This window comes from Psammomys obesus, unplaced genomic scaffold (genome assembly GCF_907164565.1).
Source record: "Psammomys obesus unplaced genomic scaffold, mPsaObe1.curated_primary_1811, whole genome shotgun sequence".
NCBI lineage: Eukaryota > Metazoa > Chordata > Mammalia > Rodentia > Muridae > Psammomys > Psammomys obesus.
The window spans coordinates 5,413,712-5,434,128 of NW_026586550.1; the positions used below are offsets into that span (position 1 = coordinate 5,413,712).

The 20,417-nt window shown below is 37.6% G+C and overlaps 1 protein-coding gene across 2 annotated transcripts in view; it reads left to right on the forward strand.

The window, feature by feature from the left end:
• Positions 1-20,417, forward strand: part of Exoc4 (exocyst complex component 4) — an 824,181-nt gene that overhangs the window by 123,584 nt on the left and 680,180 nt on the right. For both annotated transcript variants that reach the window (XM_055602012.1, XM_055602013.1), the window contains exon 7: positions 12,452-12,626. In XM_055602012.1, the coding sequence (XP_055457987.1) occupies positions 12,452-12,626 (175 nt within the window). The remainder of the gene's footprint in view (positions 1-12,451; positions 12,627-20,417) is intronic.

Here is a 20,417-nt window from a genome sequence, read left to right on the forward strand (position 1 = left end):
GATGGTAGGGTATCTTTTTGCTTGCTGTAGAATTCTAACACTGATCATTATTCATTTTAAGGTTTTTTTTCAAGGTTAGTATTTGTCTTACTTACTATCACCTTCCCCACCTCTGTCTCTCATCTGTGAAGGCTACAGGATTTTCAAAACTGCATTTGGATTATTCTTATACAGTTTAAAATGTGCACCTTTACAATGTTTTTAGAATCCGGAGTCTGGAACTCAGTAAGAGGACCTACTGATGTAAAAAGGTGTTTTTATAAAGTGGCTTGAAATATGAGGAAGTTGAAATGCTCATATGCCAAGGTTAACTATGTAGTACAAATGTAGTATTTGTAGCAGGAGAAAGAAATGAAATAATTTTCCTGATTTCCTTTAGACCTGTGGCTGGAATCAGGTTCTAGCCAAGGAATGTGTTTTCTTTTCAAATAATAGCATTTTCTTTCTTTTCTTCTCTCTGTGTTAGTTACTCTTCTCCCAAGTATCTAAAGTGCAATACTTGGTAGAAATTGTTCACTTTACTTTACAGAAAAGTCATTTAAGAGCAGCTTTGAAGCAAGGTCAGGCATTTGTCCTTGTGGGCTCCCTGTAACCATTCCCAGGCACTGCATGTAGCACCTGGACATGCTTGGAATCAGTAAGGGCCTCCATGAAATTTAGATGAAGAGTTAATTCAAATCAAAGCAAGCCGGAAGCAAGTAAATTTAACTTCAGTGATTATGATTCCAGTTGATTGAATCTCTACTTTTGATTATATGTATCATTGAGATCATGTTTTAAATATATCCAGCTAGTAAATATTGAAGGGTATGAAGAATGAGCCAGGGAGAAAGTAAAGAAACGCCACCGTTCTTTAACTCATGACTGTATTGTTTTTTTTTTTTTAAACAAATGAAAGGAAAAAGTTGTTTTTAGTGTGGGACTTATCATCGACTAAGGTAGGTAATTCATTACCATGGAGTACTTTAGGAAGACTTGAGTAAATAAAGTACTAACAGCTCTGTAATAGATAAAGTGAGTTAGTAACATCAGTATATGTGTTCACAATTATTTGTAAACATGAAGTTGGATAGCTGTCTCTGTAGTTGTATATTGTCATTTGCCTGTAGTCTCTAGAAAAAAAGGGCTTGTGATTGAGTGGGCCGGAATTAGTGGTCAAGAATAAATTTATTAAAGCTTTGTTTTTTAGTTTACAGAGTTTAAAACCAGCCTGCTCTTGCTGTCTCTTATATATCAGGTTTAAATTAGAGATTGGACCAGTTTAGAGAATAATGTTTTATGGATTGTTGTAACTTTATTTCAGTGTCACTTTTCATGCTTTATCAAGGTCACCTCACAGACAGACAGACAGACAGACACTCTTATCAATTGAGAATTTCTTCTGGGTGATGTGTCGAGTGATACCAGTATGATTAAAGCTCCTTCACTTCACTTATAGTTCACTGATAGTTCAGGCTATCTGTACCCTTTTGGCTCTTGGCCTACTTTCTTGTTAGATGGGGATTAACTTTGTGTTTGTAGTTTAGGATCACGCCTAATACTTTTAACAAATAAATAACTATGATAAGGAGAAGAAGACAGTATTTTAATACAAAATGGGAGTGAATAAGCTAGAATGTGGTCACAATGCATAGGACTCTCTACCTATGCACTTGAGTTTGCAAAGCAGATTGCCTTCTGATATCTCACCGAATGAGTCTCACAACTGTCTTCATTACTGGAGGGCCTTTATTATTAATACCAAATTTACCCAAGGAAATGTACAATCTAAAATAATTTGGTAAGTCAGAAAGCTTGCTGGTGGTAGACTTAAAGATTAGAAGTGACTTCTTTCATCATGTTAACTTTTTACATGGGTTCTACATGACAGCTAGTAATCAGCCACAAATCAGAATCAGTTCCATCTGCACTGAGTTAATAGTCTAGAAGAAGAGGCAGGGTTAGAAGAAAATATACTAGGGCTGTTTTCATAATTCTGAGATGAGAGATTTTAAGAAGGTAACAGGGTAATAGTGACAGTAGAATGAAAAGACTTTCTTTTAGGAGAGTAGACAGGTTAGAAGTTCAGAGACTCAGTGGATACTTAGATCTGAGGGAGAAGAGGTGAAGGTTGTTCTCAGGGCAAGTGTGAGTACTGATGTAACATGGAGAACTAGATTTTGTGGAGGATATGATGAATTCATTTTAGGTCATCTTATATCTTAGGTATGTTGATTACTCATGAAAGTGATCCAGGATTTATGCAGGCAGGTCCTTGCAGATGATACTGAAGTCAATGTGATGTGTGACTCACTTACTAATAGACCTGAGGATACAGAAGAGCTCATGACATCTATAGAGGAAGTTTTTGAGATGGGGTTATGGGAGAGGAAAGCAGCAGCTGTAGAATGTGGGACCAGTTTGAGACTTTTTGAGGGGAGACCTTCTCCTTCGCCAGTGGAAGCAGTTGCTGCATCTCATTGAGTAAAGACTGTGTACTGTATGGAGCAAACCATTACTGCTGCTATAGGAAGAGGTGTTTTAGTACCTGACAAGCAATGAAATCCTGCATGTAATAAGGCAGAGGCAGCATAGATAATTCTACTGGCACTCTTGCCAGCCTTGGTTCCTTGGAATTGTAGTCCAAATATCTCTCTGACCAATACTGATAAATTATTTCCTTATTCACCTAGAAAGAAGCATCTGCATAAATATTTTCCGTTGATCTCTTATTTTCAAAATTTAATTAATTGAATTTTCATCTCTGTCACATGTCCCTCCCTCTTCTCCTCCCAGTCCCACTCTCCCTCCCGCATTCCCTCTCCCCTATTCTTCAGAGTAGGAGAACCATCCTTACCCAGACACCCCAGCTCATCTGTTCACATAAGGACTGAGTTCCTCTTCCCCTGTGGCCTGGTAGGGCAGTCCCATCAGGGGGAAGTGATGAAAAAGCAGGCAACACAGTCCATGTCAAAGATATCCCCATTACCCTAATTAGTGGCCCCACATGATGCTTAAGATGCCCATTGGACTTAACTTCTCAGTGTCTGTGCATTGTAGTATGTCTGTCCTATACTAACTGGCTAATATCTGCTTATAAGTGACTGTATAACACCTGTTTCTGGGTCTGAGTTACCTCAGTCAGGGTGATCTTTTTTAGTTCTATCCATTTGTTTGTAAATTTCATGATTTCCTTGCTTTTAATGCTCAAGTAGTATTCCGTTGTGTTAATGTACCACAGTTTCTTTATCCATCTAGGTTGTTTTCTGGTTTCTGGCTATTATGAATAAAGCTGCTATGAACATGTTTGAGGAAAGGTCCTTATTGTATGGTGGAGCATCTTTTGGGTGTATGCTCAGGAACTGGGTCTTGAGGTAGGGCTATTCCCAATTTTCTGAGAAAGTGCCAGATTGATTTCCAGAGAGTTTGTATAAGTTTGCAATCCCACCAGCAATGTAGGAGTTGCCCCCTTTCTCCACATCCTTTCCAGCATATGTTGTCATTTGAGTTTTTGATATTAGTCATTCTGACATGTGTAAGAAAGAATATCAGAATTGTTTTGATTTGCATTTCCCTGATGACTAAGAACATTGAACATTTTTTAAAGTGCTTCTGTATCATTCGAGATTCCTCTGTTGAAATTGTCTGTTTAGCTCTGTATCCCATTGGATTATTTGGTTTATGGTGTTTAATTTCTTGAGTTCTTATATATTCTGGATATTATCCCTTTGTCAGAGGTAGGATTGGTGAAGATCTTTTCTCAGTCTGTAGGCTGCTGTTTTGTTTGATTGATAGTGTCCTTGGCTTTAAAGAAGCTTTTCAGTTTTAAGATGTCCCATTTATTAATTGTAGATCTTAGAGCCTGAGCTGTTCTGTTCAGGAAGTTGTCTCTTGTGCCAGTGAGTTCAAGGCTCTTACCTACTTTTTTCTCTAGGTGGTATAGTGTGTCTGATTTTATATTGAGTTCTTTTATGCACTTGGACTTGAGTTTTGTGCAGGGCGAAGAATATGAATCTATTTGCATTTTTCTACATGGAGATATCCAGTTAGACCAGCATTATTTATTGAAGATACTCTCCTTTTTTCAACTGTATGGTTTTGTCTCCTTTGCCAAAAATCAGACGTGCATAGGTGTGTGGGTTTGTTTTTGGATCTTCTATTAGATTCCATTGACCAACCAACCTATTTTTATGCCAGTACCATGCAGTTTTTATTACTATTGCTTTGTAGGATAGGTCATGTAAGGGTATACCTCCAGAAGTTCTATTATTGTATAGGATTGTTTAGCTCTTCTGGATTTTTTTTTTTTTTTTTTTTTTTTTTGATGACGCTTAGAATTGTTCTTTCAAGGTCTGTGAAAAATTGTGTTGGTATTTTGATGGGGATTGCATTGAATCTGTAGATTGCCTTTGATAAGATGGTTGTTTTTACTGTGTTACTCCAAATACTCCATGAGCATGGGAGATCTTTCCATCTTCTGGTATTTTCTTCAGTTTCTTTCTTCAGAGACTTGAACTTCTTATCATACAGGTCTTTGACTTCCCTGGTCAGAGTTACCCCTAGAGACTTTATATTATTTGTGGCTAGTGTGAAGGGTGTTGTTTCCCTACTTTCTTTCGCAGCCCATTTGTCATTGGTATACAGGAGAGCTATACAATTAATCTTGTATCTAGCCACTTTGCTGAAGGAGTTTATCAGCTGAAGGAGTTCTCTGGTAGAAATTTGGGTTCACTTTTGTATACTATCATATCATCTGTGGTGATAGTTCTTCCTTCCCAATTTATATTCCTTTGATCTCCTTTAGTTATCTTATTGCTCTAGCTTAGAACTTCAAGTACTATATTGAAGAGATATGGAGAGAGTGGGCAACCTGGTCTTGTCCCTGATTTAAGTGGAATTACTTTGAGTTTCTCTCCATATAGTTTGATGTTGGCTAGCTGCTTGCTGCACATTGCCTTTATTATGTTTAGGTATGGGCTGTGTATACTTCGTATCACCAAGACCTTTATCATGAAAGGGTGTTAGATTTTGTCAAAGGCTTTTTCTGCATCTAATGAGATGATCATCTGATTTTTTTCTTACAGTTAGTTTATATGGTGAATTTATATGGATGGATTTTCATGTGTTGAACCATCCCTGCATCCCTGGGTTGAAACCTACTTCATCATGGTGGAAGATATGTTTGCTGTGTTCTTGAATTTGTTTTGCCAAGTATCTATTTGAGTACTTTTGCATCAATATTCATAAGGGAGATTGGTCTGAAATTTTCTTTTTTGTTGGGTCTTTGTATGTTTTAAGTATTAGGATGACTGTGGCCTCACAGAATGAGTTTGGTAATGTTCCTTCTGTTACTATTTTGTGGAATAGTTAGCTCTTCCTTGAAAGTCTGGTAGAATTCTGCACTAAAACCATCTGGCCGTGTGGTTGGGAGACTTTGATGGCTGCTTCTATTTTCTTAGTGGTAATAGGACTGGTTAAACTGTTTACCTGCTCTTGATTTAACTTTGGTAAGTGGTATCTATCAAGAAAATCATCCATTTTGTTTATATTTTTGAATTTGTGGTTTACAGGTTTTTGAAATAAGATCTAATGATTCTTTGGATTTCCTCAGTGGCTGTTGTTATGTACTACTTTTCATTTCTGATTTTGTTAATTTGGGCACCGAATGTCTTTTAGTTAGTTTGCCTATAGGTTTGTTTATCTTGTTGATTCTTTGTTCTCTTTGTTTCTGATTTATTTATTTATTTAAAAAATTTTTTTTTTCAATTGCAAGAGAGCTTTATTATGAGAGCAATCGAACTCGGGACCCAAATCTCACTGATGTAGCAGTAGAAAAGTGGGACCCCGAGCTCTGAGTGAACAGGATTTTTAAAGAGAAAGCCTGTGATCAGGGGGTTTCCATGGCAGCAAGCAGGGGGGCACAAGCCTTGGTGTTACAGAATTGGGTAAAGTTTAGCAGGGCGGGGTAACCTTTTCTGAGGCACACAATCACAATGACTAAGGCATATAATCACAATGGCTATATTTCTAAACCATATCTGAAACATTGGGGAGAATTTTCCCACCCAATTTCCAACTGATTCCCATTGATTGTTGCCAGGGAGTTTGTCTCTATTTTCTTTCTCTTTTCATTTTTATTTATTTATTTATCTATCTATTTATCTATCTATTTATCTATCTATCTATCTATCTATCTATCTATTTATACATTTTTTATTAATTACACTTTATTCACTTTGTATCCCCCCCCCCCCTCATGGTTCCCTCCTTCTCCCATCCCAATCCCTCCCTTCCTCCACCGTCTGCATGCATGCTCCTCCTCAAGTCCACTGATAGGGGAAGTCTTCTTTTCCTTCCTTCTGATCCTAGTCAATTAGGTCTCATCAGGAGTGGCTGCATTGTCTTCTTCTGTGGCCTGGTAATGCTGCCTCCCCCTCAGGGGTAGGTAATTAAAGAGCAGGCCAATCAGTTCATGTCAGAGACAGTCCCTGTTCCTATTACAATGGAACCCACTTGGAAACTGAACTGCCATGGGTTACATCTGTGCAGGGGTCTTAGGTTATCTCCATGCATAGTCCTTGGTTGGAGTATCAGTCTCAGGAAGGACCCCTCTGCCCAGATTTTTGGTTCTGTTGCTCTTCCTGTCCTCTCCAGATCTTACTGTTTCCCACTTCTTCCCTAAGTTTCCCTGCACTCTGCCCAAAGGTTGCCCATAAGTCTCAGCATCTGCATTGATAGTCTGCAGGGCAGAGCCTTTCAGAGGTCCTCTGTGTCAGGCTTCTGACTTTTCCCTCTTTTCTCCTTCTTCTGATGTCCATCCTCTTTGCCTTTCTGGATAGGAATTGATAATTTTAGCCAGAGTCCTCCCTCTTGATTAGTTTCTTTAGGTGTACAGATTTTAGTAGGTTTATCCTATATTATATGTCTATATGAGTGAGTATATACCATGTGTGTCTTTCTGCTTCTGGGATAGCTCACTCAGGATGATCTTTTCCAGATCCCAGCATTTATCTGCAAATTTCATGATTTCCTTGTTTTTTATTGCTGAGTAATATTCCATTGTGTAGATGTAGCACAATTTCTGTATCCATTCTTCCACTGAGGGGCATTTGGGCTGTTTCCAGCTTTGTTTCTAATTTATTGATTTCAGCTCTGAGTTTGATTATTTCCTGACATCTACTTTTCTTGGGTGTGTTTGCTTCTGTTTTTCTAAAGCTTTTAGGTGATCTGTTAAGTTGCTGATATTGGATCTCTCCAATTTCTTTATGAAGGCACTTAGTGCTATGATCTTTCCTTTTAGCACTGCCTTCATGGTGTCACATAAGTTTGGGTAAGTTGTGCCATTATTTTCAATGAATTTTAGGAATTCTATAATTTGTTTCTTTATCTTTTCCCTTACCCAGTGATCATTGAGCAGTGAGTTTTTCTATGAGTGTGTATGGTTTTTGCTCTTTGTGTTGTTGAAGTCCAGTTTTAATCAATGGCAATCTGATTAAGAACAATGTGTTAATTTAATTTTTTTTGTGTTGGTTGAGGTTTGCTTTGTGACCAACTATATAGTCAATTTTGGAGAATGTTCCATGTGGTGCTGAGAAGAAAGTATACATATTTTTGGTTTGGGTGAAAAGTTTTATAGAAATCTATTGTGTCCATTTGATTCATGACCTCTGTTAGCTTCATTATTTTTGTATTCAGCTTCTGTCTCTGATCTGTCCATCGTTGTCAGTGGAGTCTTGAAGTCTCCCTCTATTGTAAGCAATGTGTGATTTAAAGTTTAATAATGTTTCTTGTACGAATGCAGGTGCTCTTGTATTTGGGGCATAGATGTTCAGGATTGTGATGTCTTCTTGGTGGACTTTTCCTTTAATGAAAATGAAGTATCTTACACCATCTCTTTTGATTAATTTTGATTGAAAGTCTATTTTATTCAATCGAATGTCTACTCCAGCTTCTTTCTTGGGTCCTTTGCTCGGAAAACTCTTTTCCAGTCCTTTACTCTGAGGTAATGTCTTTTTTTACTGTGTGTTTCCTGAATGCGGCAGAATTTTGAATCCTGTTTCTGCAAACATTCTGTTACCCTGTGTCGTTCTATTTGAGAGTTGAGTCCGTTGATATTGATATTTCCTTTTATTGTATTGTGGAGTTGGTGGTGATTGTATGTTTGTTTGCTTGTTGTCTTTTGGTTTTGATGTTGTGAAGTTATCTATGTATTTTGTTTTCTTAGGTGTAGTTGATCTCATTGGGTTGGAGTTTTTTGTTTTGTTTTTTTTTTTTTTTTTCTTTAGTATCTACTGTAGGGTTGGGTTGATAGATATTTTTTAAATTTAGTTTAGTCATGGAATATCTTGTTTTCTCCATCTATGATGATTGAATGTTTTGCTGGCTATAGTAGTCTGGGTTGGCATCTGTGGTCTCTTAGTGTCTACATCACACCTGCCCAGGCCCTTCTGGCTTATGGTCTCTGTTGAGAAGTTAGGTGTGATTCTTATATTTCAGGTGTACCTTCATATGTTACTTGGCCTTTTTCCCTTGCTGCTCTTAATATTTTCTTTTTTCTATAGATTTAGTATTTTGATTATTATGTGAGATTTCTTTTCTGGTCTAGTATTTGGTGTTCTGTAGGCCTCTGTGTAAGGGCGTCTCTTTCTTTTGGTTGGGGTTGATTTTCATGAAAATATTTTCTGGACCTCGGAGCCTGGAATCTTCTTTTTCATCTATTCCTTATTATTCTTAAGTTTTGTCTTTTCATGGTATCTCTGATTTCTTGGGTGTTTTGTGTCAGTAATTTTTTTCTTTTTAATATTTTCTTTGAGAGATTAATTAAAGGAATCAATTGTACCTTGTGTGAGATTCACTACTTCATCTCTTGTATTCTGTTGGTGATGCTTGCTTTTGTTGTTTCTGATCTCGTCTCTAAGTTCTCAGTCTCTGTGGTATTCTCAGTTCGTGTTTTCTTTTTTGATTTTAATTCTGTTTTCAGGTCTTGAACACTTTTATTTATTTCCTTCACTTGTTTTATTGTGTTTTCCTGTCTGTTCTTGTTGACCTTCATTTCTTTGGTTGTATTTTCCTGTATTTCTTTGAGATATTTATTCATTTACTCTTCGTATGCCTCTAATAACTGCATATGCATAGATTCAAGGTCATTTTCCTGTGTTTCAGTTGCATTTGAAGATCCACTGGCATAAGAAGGTCCATTGTTTTTTTTTTTTTTTTTTTTTTTTTTTGGTTTCTGGTGGAGCTATGATGTCCTGTTTTTTGTTGATTGTGTTCTTGTGTTGGCTTTTAGCGGTTTTGTTGTCTGTAGTCTTGGCTGTTTGTTCCTGGAATGTGCACCGTAGTCTGGATCTGCCATGCTCTGGAGTCTGGAGTAGTCTTTAGGATGATGAGAGAGGTCTAGGGGAACACAAATGGGTGCTGGCATTTCAGATGCAGCCATGCTGGGGTGAATGTTTTGGAAGGAAGGCATGGCTTGGGTACAGGTGCCTTGAAGGGCAGGGGCATGGGCACATGCCTGGGTTCCTTGAAGGACAGGGGTAAGGATCAAGGTACGAGTACTTTGAAGGGCAGGGGGGGGCAGGTGAGGCTGCTTTGAAGGCAGGGAGTGGGCATAGGTATGGGTGCCTTGAAAGACAAGGCATTGGCACCTTAGGTGGTAACTGTGGGAGTTTGGTGTGGGTCTGCTCAGGTAGCAGCCGCTGGGGTGTTGAAGTTCCCATGCCTTAGAAGGCAGCTGAGCTGTGGCTTACAGGCCTTCCGGACACTGTGCTCCTGGGACTCAGATTCATCTGGACTCTGCCATCTTGGATCCAGATTCCTTCTGATTTTATTGTCCACCTGTTCTCCGCAGGGTCTTGTAGAACTCTGTTTTGGATGTTTTGATACTATTCCAGGCATCCAGATGCTGCCCTTGGAGGTGGGTGTGGATGTGGAGGAAGAAGTGTGGGGGGAGGGGTCTGATATCTGGCTGCTGGAGGTGAGAGTCCCTGGAACTGGGGACCAGCAGTATGAGGAAAGGCTAGAGAACTCACAGTAGACGGCCTGTGTGTGGGAGGCTCCTGGATCTGATTGTCCCCTTATTCTGGGATGACACCTCTGTCTGGAAGCACCAAAGTTTGTATTTTGGAGCCAGCTGCCTGTTTACTCACAGGTTTCACAATCTCTGATCTGCTGCCCCTCAGGTATGATACACACTGGTTCTGCTATCTTAGAAGCCCTTTTCTATTATTATTATTATTTTGATATTTTTGTTTTTCTCTATAAGCAAATTTTTTTAATTAATATTTCACCTCATTTCTTCACTGGGCCTCTATCAAGAAACCCTGCTTCTGCTCAGTTGCTCAGTAAGGTGCTCTGGTAACTGGCAGATAAGATGCACAGCTGTGGAGGGCAGCGTTTGTGGAGACAATCATTATTCTTAGAGGAGCTACCTCATTTCCTGTGTTTCTGCTCACTTGCTCGTTCACAGCTCTGAACCCAGAGCCAGAGCTTCAAGATACTGGAAAGCTGGACCTCAGTATCCTCTTGACTTTTGAATGTCATCAATTAATGTATTTTCAAACAGTGCTAAGTGAAAATTAAAGATTCACTTTTGTCAGAAAGGTCATTGGATGATATAACTACTATTTCAACAGAGTAATAACAGAAATATAGCAACCCTGAGAGTTCATTATCAATAGAGTTAAAAAAAAACAGTTAAATTGCTTTAATGTTTTTTATTTTGCTATCTGTGAAACACTGCTTACAGACTCATACTTTGGAGCCATATTCTAACATTCGAACAGCAATTTTAAGTAGAAACTTCAGTTGTTTACTATTTACTATTACTGTGTGTGATCTCAGTTTTATACCAGTTTTTTTCTTAATACTGAATTTACTGCTCTAGCTGTTATGCTTAGTTAGGTAAGTTTTCTCTCTGCTGGTTTTTGTGAGTCTTTCCAGAATAAAAATAAAATATGACATATGTAGGTATAAATCTCAGCTGATATTGAAAAGATAAAGTTATCTTACAAAAGGTAAAATGGCTCCTGTTTACCTACCTACTCAACGTGTAATTTTTAGATTATGCAAGTCTACTGCATGCTTGAAACACAACATAAATACCATTGATTCTCTCCTGTTGAAATTGCAATGTCAAATAGATATTAGAGTTTTATCATAGAGTGGTTATGGGCTGTCACATTGGCACATTAATTACAACAATTGGGCAATAAAGAAGCCATAGGAATAGATAATATGCTGTGAGTTCTTGTGAGATTATGGTTGTATCCTCCACTTATGGCAATAAAGTCTTGTTAATTGACACTCTCATAAAGCACCTTTGCTTTACTGTTCTACTTTGCAGTTTGGCTCATCAGTTTGTTTAGGATCCGGAACTGAGAAATATACAATGAGGCTCACAGTCCCAGGTTTTTAATATTCATTTATGATATAGTCATTAAATTTATTCAGCAAATATTTGCTAACCATCTTCTAAGTGGTCTTGAGTCTAGAAATATGTATTGTAGACTCTACTCTGAAAAAGAAATAATGGAGAGGGGAGGCAGAATACCTGTATAAAGTTAAATGTGACCTGTATTTGTTAAGCTACCTATGTAAGCCACATGTGGTAAGTTCAACTAGTTTGAACTATTCTCCAAGTTGAGAGGGATTCGTAAAGCTATAAAGCTGTGTGGTAGAGGAATTACTTTACATCCATGACAGAAAGCACTGTGCTTTCTAAATACACATCTGTATTCTAGAATGACAGTGAGAGGTAGGTGGCCAAATGCACTGGCTTGAAAATCAACTCTTACTCTCAGACTAGCTGCTTTTCAACCTCGTTTTGTGTCCTTGAGTGTATAGAATTAATGTAATAATATGTGTCCAGCATATCTATGATAAATGAGATAATGCGATGCCTAAGCTGCTCCCTGTAGTGAAAGTCAGATTGCTCAGCAGGTGTCTATTTTTTTTTTTCCAGACACCTTAGGCACCTTATTTGAATGATAGTAAGCACAGCTTCCCATGAGTTATAGGATTAGTGCCCTTACCAAAGCTCTCCATTTGTTGCTGGATAATAGCATATTTTGTATAGCATGTGAACTGCTGTCTGAAAAATTTGTCAGAATTCATTGGAAACCACCTATATGAATACAGAATAGTTGTGATTCTGTAACCTCAAAGACCCTGAGAAGGTACTGTGTTTATTAGGCTGCTGGTTTAGGGATTTTATAATAGATTTATAAATTCTTAAGTCATCTTCATTTAGTGACAGTAATCTGAGACTAGATAGGTATAAAAAATTGCTTAGATAGAGCAGCTGTTCAAAATCAAATCTGTTGGAATGTGAAGTTTTAACTGTTCACACTGTGATGGGCTTTTCACTGGAGGTGATATTTTCTTTCTTGCAGGCAAGTTGTAAACCATTCATGTATGTTGTATGTGTTTATGTAAGTGTTATTTATTTGTTTGTTGGTTTGTTTTTCCACAGGTTACTTCTAGAACTGCTGGAACTTTTGTTTGATAAGTTTAATGCTGTAGCCACTGCACACTGTGTGGTGTTGGGGTACCTGCAGGACTCTGTTGGGACCCAGCCAACACAGCAGGAAGACATCAAATTATATGACATGGCAGATGTGTGGGTGAAGATCCAAGATGTGCTGCAGGTAAGGGCTCTTTATACAAAGATATTGTATAATTGGGGACAACAGTGGAGAGCAATAGAAAGCAGTCACCCAAATTTTTACCTTAAGAAACACAAGCTGGATGTCTAATGAACTTTTATGATTAATATTATTTATTATTATTATTATGATTTTGGGGGGTCAGGCTTTAAGAAGCAGAAGAGCTGATTCTCAATATGTCACAATCAAAGATATATACTATCAGGATTTCTATTTATTTGTTCTTTATTTCATTGAAATTAGTCATATATTTAGCTCATAAATAACTTGGGTGGTTAATAGAGGAAGATCATAAGTTTGTGGCCATTCTGGGATTTGTAGAGAGTTAATTGCTAGCCATTGCTATGAAATGAGACCCTGTTGTAAAAGAAAGAGAAGTGTGTGTGGGGGGAGATAATTAATATTAAAATGTTTTAAAACTATTTTATGACTATGGCTGAGCTTAATTTCACTATTTTCTTACAATCACCTTTTCCAGGCAGGTCAGGAGCTTATTCTATGAGATGATAATAAATATGTGGTTACAAATGTATCACTTTAATTTGTTGAAGAGCAAAGGAATTACATTACTGTTTGATATTATACTGCTTACATGGCATTTTGAAAGTGCATTATATTTTTATCTTTGCTAGAAAAAATATATTTGATTTGGCCAGATGAAAATTAGTTATGCATTTAAGAGTTAGCCAAAACAAGTTTAACATAGCAAAGTAGAAATGGTAATATCTACTTAATATTAAAAAGGTAAGTACATGTAGAAAATTGAAAAATGTAACTATGTTGAAATAAAATCACTTGCACAGAAAATAGGCATGTTTGCAGTGGTAAATAAATCATGAATGCAAATTGTAGTCATTTTTGAGAATATCTGCTGTGTATGCTTCTGGTAGATTGAATAAGATTGATTCTTAGTAACTCATTTTCTATACTTATTTTTGGGAATCTGGTGAAGTGCATTTGTTCTGTTTAGATGGACTGAATCTACTTTGTCTGGTTTCTTTTTACTAATATGCAGTTACTATGTACTTGTAATAGGTGCTTGAAAAATGTATTGTAGTAAATAAAAAATAAGTGTTGGGCTATGTAATATTTATTTTAGCCTTAGGATTATCATGGCAGTATTATTTAACCCACTATCTCAAATAATAAAATATAGACACCTGTTAGATTTATAATTGCCTTATTTATCTTGGGCCGGGCAGATATTTCACTTACTCTGTCTCAATAACCGCTCCATCCATCTCCCAGCCCCCATTCAATGCCATCCTCCTTTCCATCCCTATCTGAACTATCTTCTATTCATAGTCCCATGGTACTTGCTTGTATTCTTCATCTGGACCTTTTTATGCCATTATTGGAGTCCTTCCTCCTAGTCCATGGGATTTCTTCTCCATGCTAACCCATTGTGGCGTCCTCTTTCTTCCTTTCTTCCCCTCCGTCTGTCTCCAGTGATTTTACTGTCCACAGCCCAGGAACCTTAGCCACATCTACCCTGCCCTGCCCAGGTATAAACTTTTTAATCAACCAATCAAATAAATAATGACTTAGGCAGATTTACACAACAAGGATAGGTTTAACCAGATCTTGAGGACTAGCATAAGAACAACCCTCAACAATTATTGAATCAAATATCTTTGAATTAAATATCTTTATGGGTTGGAGCTGGTTATTTAACACTTTCCATCCTTGTTTGCTTATAGAAATGTTTGCCACATGACATGAAACATGCTTTCATGATATAAAATAACATGTTAAAGCATTTTCAAATATTGCTGGAATTCTGGACTCATAATTTTGGCCATGTTGAAATTACCTTTTGCAGTAAGCACTATAAATCTGAATGGACTCAGGTAAAATGGTTAGCAGAAAATGAGGTTTGTTCCACTTGTTTCTTGCTGTTCTTGATGGGTGCTTTTCAAGGTACTGCCAAAGCGAAGTGAAGTCCAAAAGAATCAGAGGAATCAGAGATCAGAGGTCAGGGAGGTAGAGGCTTCTGAAACTTGTGAGTTAGGGTACTAGAGAGAAGGAAATTGCATGTAAAAGGAGGCTTAGAAAATTTAAAGCAGAGTTGCTTGACCCCTTGGTCAAACACACACAACAAGCCTTAGAGAAAACAACCACTGTTGTACTGATTGCTGATTGGAGATTCTGAAAGGATATGCAAATATTTGGGAATGGAGAGAGAACATGCCAAAGTATCCTGTGGTTTCAGATGTGACTTTATGCTTTAGGAGCATAGCCCTTTTAATCATAGAGCAGTGGTTCACCTCCAAAACAGGAAACCCCCAAAGGCCCTCCTGAATTGAGCTGATCCACCTGTTTTTTGTTTTGTTTTGTTTTGTTTTTTTAAATTTTATTTTTCTTATTAGTTACATTTTGTTAACTCTGTGTCTCAGCTGTATCCAGCTCTCTCATTCACTCCCCAACCCTACAGTTCCTCTCTGGTCTCCTCCCTGCCCCTTTCCAAGTCCACTGATAGGGGAGGACCTCCTCCCCTTTCATTTGACCTTGTTTTATCAGGTATCTTCAGGGCTGGCTGCAAAGTCCTCCTCTGTGGCCTAACAGGACTACTCCTCCCTTGAAGGGGGTGGGGTGTCAAACAGCCTGCCCTTGAAATCCTGTTAGAATTAGTCCTTGTTCCCCTTACTTTGGGAAACTACTTGGTTACTGAGCTACCACGGGCCACATCCGAGCAGAAGTTCTAGGTTATATCCACAGATGGTCCTTGGTTGAGTGTCAGTCTCAGAAAAGACCCTGTGCCCGGATATATTTGGTCCTTGTAGAGCTCCTATCCTTTCCATATCATACTAACTCCCCTTCTTTCATATGATTCCCTGCACTCTGACGAAGGTTTGGTTATGAGTCTTAGTATCTGCTTTGAAACACTGCTAGGTAGAGTCTCTCAGATGCCTTCTGCGGTAGGCTCCTGTCCTATGTTCAATGCACATCCCATTTGTCTTTCTAAATGAGGATTGCTGATCCACTTGTTAAGTAATTGACTGACGATCTCACCTCTCTTTAAAGTAAGATTTCAATAATAATGCACACCTTCAAAGTCTAGCATGTAGTTATAATGCTTTGAAAAGTCTGAAAGTGTGATGCATAAGCAAAATAAAAGTGGACAAAAATTAGTATCTGAGATAAAAACATTACCAGATGGAATAAGTAGTAAATTGTATACCCTAGAGAGGATCAGTGAACCTGATCATAGATTGTTTTAACCCATCCAAACCAAAGTACAGTGACAACAGGCTAATCTACTGTAGTGACAACAAACTAATCTTCCTGTTCTAATTTCTTTCAGTTTTACCTTTGCGTGTTTGCAGTGTTAGAGGGTGAAGATTAGGGTAGGAAATAATGGCCAGAATTGTTGGAAATACAGACCCATATATCAAGAAGTCCAACCAATCCCAAGTAATACTAACAAAGAAAAAAAAAATCATCACTAGATATGTTATCAGTTTGCTGAAAACCAAAGCACAAAAATCTTAAAAGTAGCCTGAGAGAAAAGGACATGTCACCCATGGGGGAAAAATGACGAAAGTCACTAACTTGTATCAGGATCAGCATAAGCCAGAAACCAATGAATGTTATCCTGAAAGTGCCAGTGGAGGGGGGGGCGGCATTGTCAACCTAGAACATTATTATCAAGTGAAAGTAAAACAGACATTTTCTTTTTCTTTTTCTTTTTTTTGAGATACAGTAGTTTTATTTTTAACTTGTTACAGATTTTATTTCTTTTTCTTTTTTTTTTTCATCCATCTAATATTTTTATTTCTCTATTGAGAGACAAACACAGAGAAAAAATGTTACAAGCATGACAGTCATCAATTTTAAAAACAGATTAACCATCATAGGAATGAAACACAAGTTTTAGTATTTACAAAAGAAATATTTCCTATATACAACCCCAAAAGAAGGTAAATGGTGGGAACTGGAAAAGATAATCCTGAGTGAGCTATCCTAGAAGCAGAAAGACACACAGGGTATATACTCACTCATCAGTAGATGCTAAACATATAATATAGGATTAGTATACTAAAATCTGTACACCTAAGGAAAGAGGACTCTGGCTAAGACGCTCAATCCCCATTCAGAAAGGAAAGAGGATGGACAACGGAGGAGGGAGAAAACAGGGAACAGGACAGGAGCCTACCACATGGGGCCTCTGAAAGTCTCTACCCTGCAGGGTATCAAGGCAGATGCTAAGGCTCATGGCTAAACTTTGGGCAGAGTGCAGGGAATCTTATGAAAGAAGGGGGAGATAGTAAGACCTGGAGAACACAGAACTTCCACAAGGAGAGCAACAGAACCAGAAAGTCTGGGCACAGGGGTCTTTGCTGAGATTGATACTCCAGCCAAGGACCACTCATGGAGATGGCCTGGAACCACTGCACAGATGTAGACCATGGCAGTTCATTGTCCAAGTGGGTTCATAGTAATGGGAACAGGGACTATCTCTGACAGGAACTGATTGTTCTGCCATTTGATCACCTCCCCCTGAGGGGAGAGCAGCCTTACCAGGCCACAGAAGAAGACAATGCAGCCACTCCTAATGAGACCTGATAGGCTAGGATCAGAGGGAAGGGGAGAAGGACTTCCCTTATCAGTGGACTGGGGGAGGAGCACAGATGTGGTAGAGGGTGGGAGGATGGGGTTGGGAGGGGAGGGGGGAGAAAGCTATAGGGAAGATACAAAGTGAATAAACTGTAATTAATAAAAATAATTTTAAAAAATAAATATTAGCTGTTAACTTTGGTACCAGATATTTTCAAATGAATTAAAGCTGAAAGTATTTAGACCTGTACTAAAGAAATGTAGAAAGTTTTTTAAGCTGAAGGAAAGTGGTAGTAGATGGTAACTACAGGAAAAAATATGTGGGTAACAGTGAAGAATCATTTTCTTTATTTATTGATTTTTGTATCTTTTGATGAGGTTTCCTCATTTATGTTTAGAAATATCAAGTTTATGTTTAGCATATATCAAGTTAATTATATAACAATTATTTAAAAAAGATTATATTTCTGGTAAACAAATCTGTGTTGGCATCAGTTTCTTATAGAATTTGTGACGATATATAATGTTTAGAATAAACTATCATAAGTTTAGACTGTATAATTTAATCCGTAGGGCACTAAATAGAATGAATATATAGCAAAAAGCTTGCCAGAGGAGATAAAATTGATCCCTGAGTAACTGATTAATTTAAATGAAATCAGGAAGGGAAGAAAAAAGAACAAAGGAGAAAGAAAAGATAAAGAACAAAGCCAAGGGCCAGAGAGATGGCTCAGAGGTAAAGAGCACTGGCTGCTCTTCCAGAGGTCCTGAGTTTAATTCCCAGCAAACCACATGGTGGCTCACAACCATCTATGATAAAATCTGGTGCCCTCTTCTGGCCTGCAGGTGTACATGCAGAAAGAACATTGTATACATAATAAATAAATCTTAAAAAAAAAAAAAAACAAAAACAAAAAACAAAGAACAAAAACAAAGCCAAGATGATATGGCTAGGAAACAAGTCAATGTCTAAATATCCCGGTTAAGTGACAGAGATCATACTGCATTAAAGATGAACAAAAACAAGACCCACGAGGGTCATCTGACCCTGTTTTATCAGGTATCTTCAGGAATGGCTGCAGAGTCCTCCTCTGTGGCCTAGCAGGGCTGCTCCTCCCTTGGGGGGGTTGTGTGGAGGTCAAAGAGCCTGCCATTGAGTTCATGTCAGATTTTATTTTATTAATTTTTGAATGTTTAAATAATTTCAAAAGTTTTAAAGTTAATATGACTACCCATATTCCTTTTTGTTGAAATATGCCTTTTGCTAACATTTTATTACTTTATCATTTTTTCGCATATAAGGCATATACACATATTGTTCTTTGGGAAACTGACACCTATTTATGAAACTTACTGGATAAATTCTAATTTTATCATATGACTTAATAATGTAGATAATAGAACTATTTATTTTATTTGTAGCAATTGTTCAGAATAGGACATTTAAGCGTGACATTGTCATACATGCATATGCAGCAATTCTTCTGCTCCTGCAGAAGATGGGTTCTGTCTTTGCCTAATATAGAATAATATTTCTAAATTCCAGACATTAGTGAAATGATCCTAATTCTGTCATGATGAGGAACTGATTATAGTTCTGAGCAATACAAATAACCTATCCTGTCTTTCTTTATTTACAGTTCCTTTAACAAATATATGCAGTTTCTATACCCTTAAAAACAAAACCTATATTAAAAATGGTAATAATAAATGAAACAACTTAAATTCCATTAGGCATTAATATATGGAATTTATAAGTTGTTATAATATGTACCTTTGGCTTACTAAGTTATTAATTCCATTGTTTAAAATGATGATTTGGGATTGTATTTTCATATTATAGACTGAGATATTTTAGCAGCTTTAATGGAATACAATTTATATGCTATAAAGTTCACTCATTGAAAGTAGAGGATTTATTGCTTCTCAGGCTACTGGCTGAGGTCAACTATAAAGATCAGTTTTTACAGTGTGTTTATGGAATCGTGGAGCCATAGTCACAGTCTTATTTTGAAACATTGTCTTACTCCACATGGAAATCTTGAAATCTATTAGAAGTCACTTCCCAATCTCCACTCTCATACAGTCACATTGATTTCCGCATAAATGGCTTATTTTTATCATGGACTCTGAGCCCTTTTGTCTTTTTATTTTCTTTAGTATAGATCTTTCAAAATTTTAGTTTAACAAAAAATGCACAAGATCTGACAAGAAATGACACTACAAGGGTATCATTTCTATGTTATTTCTGTTTAGAATGTCCTTAGCATGATGGTGGAACTGTGTCCATGTAGATGCCCTAAAGTAGAGATTGTGGGGAGCTGTGCCACACAGCACCAACTGCACCACTGGTCCAAAAGCTTATCAGTGATATCTGTCAGTAAATAACACAAAGGGACAAAAGGACAGATCGGTCAGGGATACCAAGAGGATGGTTTAGCATAATAGAAGGTTTATTTTGTGGAGTAGAAACAAAACTTTGATTTGGTGATGTTAAGGAAGACCTCTGGGTGGTTTGTGAGCTATCTGTAGTTTAATGACTTCTGAAACCTATCAGATTCACTTAGGGAACAAGTTAGCCCTTTCCAATCCTTTGAATGAGTGACACTGTGCATAATAAGTAGATTCTATGCTTCCCCCTCCCCATTTATACAGATATATTCATTTAATAACCTATTTTTGTGATCATTAAGGATATTGAGTATTAAAATGCTCTTTGAACCAGCAGCACCAACAATACTCATAAACATATTAATATGCACATTCACTCCTGCTTTTTATTTACCGAACTTGAGACTTTGAGAGCAGGGCAGCTCTTTATTTATTTACTTATTTAATTTTTATTTTTATTATTATTTATACTTTATTAACTCTGTATCCCAGCTGTATCCCACTCCCTCATTCCCTCCCAGTACCACCCTCCGTCCCTCATGTCCTCCTTGCCCCTTTCCAAGTCCACTGACAGGGGAGGACCTCCTCCCCTTTCATCTGACCCTGTTTTATCTGGTCAGACTCTTCAGGACTGGCTGCAGAGTCCTCCTCTGTGGCCTAGCAGGGCTGCTCCTCCCTTGGGGGGGGGGTGTGTGGAGGTCAAAGAGCCTGCCATTGAGTTCATGTCAGAAATAGTCCCTGTTCCCCTTACTATGGGAAACCAGTTGGTTACTGAGCTACCACGGGCTACATCCGAGCAGAGGTTCTAGGTTATATCCATACATG